Source organism: Neopelma chrysocephalum, unplaced genomic scaffold, assembly GCF_003984885.1.
Source record: "Neopelma chrysocephalum unplaced genomic scaffold, ASM398488v2 Primary Assembly neopelma1_182142, whole genome shotgun sequence".
Lineage (NCBI taxonomy): Eukaryota > Metazoa > Chordata > Aves > Passeriformes > Pipridae > Neopelma > Neopelma chrysocephalum.
In genome coordinates, this window is record NW_020937926.1 from 1 (window position 1) to 3261 (window position 3261).

The window sequence follows — 3261 nt, forward strand, 5'->3', positions numbered from 1 at the left end:
ATTTTGAGGCTGGTCCCCCACCCACCTGAGACCACCATGGGGCCCAGAACTGCTCTTCCACCCACCTGAGACCACCGTGGGGCCCAGGGCTGGTCCTTGACCCACCTGAGACCACCGTGGGGCCCAGAGATGACCCCCCACCCACCTGAGACCACCGTGGGGCCCAAGGGTGACCCCCCACCCACCTGAGACCACCATGGCCATGAGCAGGTCAGCGTGGGCCGAGCGGGAGCTGATGATGTGCTGCTGGAGCAGGAACTGAGCCACCTCCACGATGTTGTTGAAGGAGCGTTTGAGGATCTTCTCGGCCCAGTCGCAGGTCAGGGCGCAGGCGGCCTCCATCACCTCGCTGGGGTAGGACTGCACCAGCTCTGACAGCTCTGACTGCTGCTGGAGGGGGGGAAAATGGGATGGGAGACCCCCCCCAGACCCCAAAAACGCCCCAAAATTCAAAATAAATCCCCCCCCAAAATACCCCAAAAAATTCCCCCAAAAAATTCCTAAAAAATCCCCCAAAATCCCCTCAAAAAAATCACCAAAAAAAATCCTAAAAAATCCCCCCAAAATACCCTCAAAAAATCACCAAAAAAATCCTAAAAAATCCCCCCAAAATACCCCAAAAAATTCCCCAAATAATCCCCCAAAATCCCCCCAAAAAATCCCCCCCAAAATTCCAAAAAAATCCCCCCCAAAATACCCAAAAAAATTCCCCAAAAAATCCCCCCAAAAAATCCCCCAAAATCCCCTCAAAAAATCACCAAAAAAATTCCTAAAAAATCCCCTAAAATCCCCTCAAAAAATCACCCAAAAAAATCCTAAAAAATCCCCCCAAAATACCCCAAAAAATTCCCCAAAATACCCCCAAAAATCCCCCCCAAAATTCCAAAAAAATCCCTCCAAAATCCCCCAAAAAATTCCCCAAAAAATCCCCCAAAATCCCCCCAAAAAATCCCCAAAAAAATTCCCAAAAAAATTCCCCCAAAAATCCCCCCAAATGCCCAAGACCCCCAGGACCCCCCCAGTCCCCCTTTTCCCCCTCCCAACCTCCCCAAAACCTCACCCAAAAATGCCCCAAAATTCCAAATAAACCCCCAAAAAATCCCTAAAAAAAATCCCCCAAAATTCCCCAAAAAATTCCCAAAAAATCCTCCCGAATGCCCAAGACCCCCAGGACCCCCCCAGCCCCCCTTTGATGCCCCCCAAGCCCTGCCAGGACCCCCCAAACCCTCCCAACTCCCCCCCAAAACCTCACCCAAAAACGCCCCAAAATTCCAAATAAATCCCCCCAAAACCCCCTCCCCAAAATTCCAAATAAACCCCTCAAAATCCCCCCCAAAAATTCCCCAAAATTCCCCCAAAAAATCCCCCCAAAATGCCCCAGACCCCCAGGACCCCCCAACCCCCCCAAAACCTCACCCAAAACCGCCCCAAAATTCCAAATAAACCCCCAAAAATCCCCCCAAAAATTCCCCAAAATTCCAAATAAACCCCCAAAGCCCCCCCAAAAAAATCCCCCAAAAAAATTCCAAAAAAAATTCCCAAAAAACCCCCCCCAAAACCCCCCAGAACTCACAGTCTCAGTGACTTTGAGGTCGAGGCTGGGCAGGGGAGGAAGGCTGACCACGGTCTTCCTCCTGATCCCCCCGTAACAGTACGTTGGGAACCGTCAAGGGATTTTCCTGCCACGGGAATGGGCCCAAAAAAACCCTCCGGGAGCCCCCCCAGACCCAAAAACGCCCCAAAATTCCAAATAAATACACCCCAACCCCCCCCCCAAAAAAAAAAAAAAAAATTCATAAGAAAACCCCCCAAAAATTCCCAAAAAATCCCCCAAAAATTCCCCAAAAATTCACAAGAAATCCCCCCCAAAAATTCCCCAAAAAACCCCCCAAAAATTCACAAGAAATCCCCCCAAAAAATTCGCAAAAAATCACCCCCAAAAAATTTGCAAAAAAATCCCCCAAAAATCCCCCCAAAAATTCCAAAAAATCCCCCAAAAATTTGCAAAAAATCCCCCAAAAAATTCGCAAAAAATCCCCCAAAAAATCACAAGAAATCCCCCCAAAAAATTCCCCAAAAAAGCCCCCAAAAAATCCCCCAAAATTCCCCAAAAATCCCAAAAAAATTCCCCCAAAAAACCCCCCAAAATTCCCAAAAAATCCCCCAAAACTTCACAAGAAATCCCCCCAAAAAACCCCCAAAAATTTGCAAAAAATCCACAAAAAATCCACCAAAAATTCCCAAAAAATCCCCCCAAAAATTCACAAGAAATCCCCCCAAAAAATTCCCCAAAAAGCCCCCAAAAATCCCCCAAAAAAACCCCAAAAATTCTCCAAAAATCCCCAAAAAAACCCCCAAAATTTGCAAAAAATCCCCAAAAATCCCAAAAATTCCCCCAAAAAATCTCAAAAAATTCGCAAAAAATCCCCAAAAATTCACAAAAAATCCCCCAAAAAATTAAAAAAAAAACCACAACAAAAATTCCAAAAAAATCCCCCAAAAAAACCAAAAAACCCCCAAAAAAAAAGGGAGATGTCCCCCAGGACACCTTCAGGGATCCCCCAAAACCCCCCAAACCCCCCGGGACCCGACGCCTGCGAAGCCACGAAACGAGTGGGGCAAAAAAATCGAGGGAAAAACCAAAAAAATCCGGGAAAACCCGGGAATTCCGGAGGCAGGGAAGGATATTTGGACTGTCCTCGGCCCCCCAGGCGCCGGGCCTTGATGTTGGGGAAGATTTCCCGGATGATCTTCCCGAAATTTGCTGTGCTCAGGGGGCGGGAGCCCAGGTTGTCGCAGTATCTCCTGGGGGGAGAGGGATGGGGTCGGATCAGGGAGGAATTCCTGACATTTCCATGCCTTGGGAATGGTGTCCCTGTCCTGGGAATGGGGTCAGATCAGGGAGCTCTTCCCGGCCAGGAAGGAATTCCTGACATTTCCATGCCTTGGGAATGGTGTCCCTGCCCTGGGAATGGGGTCGGATCAGGGAGCTCTTCCCGGTCAGGGAGGAATTCCTGACATTTCCATGTCTTGGGAATAGTGTCCCTGTCCAGGGAATGGTGTCCCTGCCCTGGGAATGGGGTCGGATCAGGGAGGAATTCCTGGTCAGGAAGGAATTCCTGACATTTCCATGCCTTGGGAATGGTGTCACTGTCCTGGAATGGTGTGCCTGTCCTGGGAATGGTGTCCCTGTCCATGGGGTCACCCTGTCCCAGTGTCCATGGGGTCACACTGCCCTGGTGTCCCTGTCCCTAAAGGACA

At 49.1% G+C, this 3261-nt stretch overlaps 1 protein-coding gene across 1 annotated transcript; it reads right to left on the reverse strand.

Annotated features, from left to right (window-relative positions):
• Nucleotides 1-185: 185 nt before the first annotated feature.
• Nucleotides 186-2805, reverse strand: LOC113962514 (DNA-binding protein RFX5-like; the record flags this gene model as incomplete). Its single annotated transcript, XM_027673268.1, has 3 exons — nt 186-387; nt 1574-1655; nt 2689-2805. Coding segments are annotated over 3 exons (401 nt in total), but the record flags the coding sequence as incomplete, so codon positions are not given.
• Nucleotides 2806-3261: the final 456 nt, after the last annotated feature.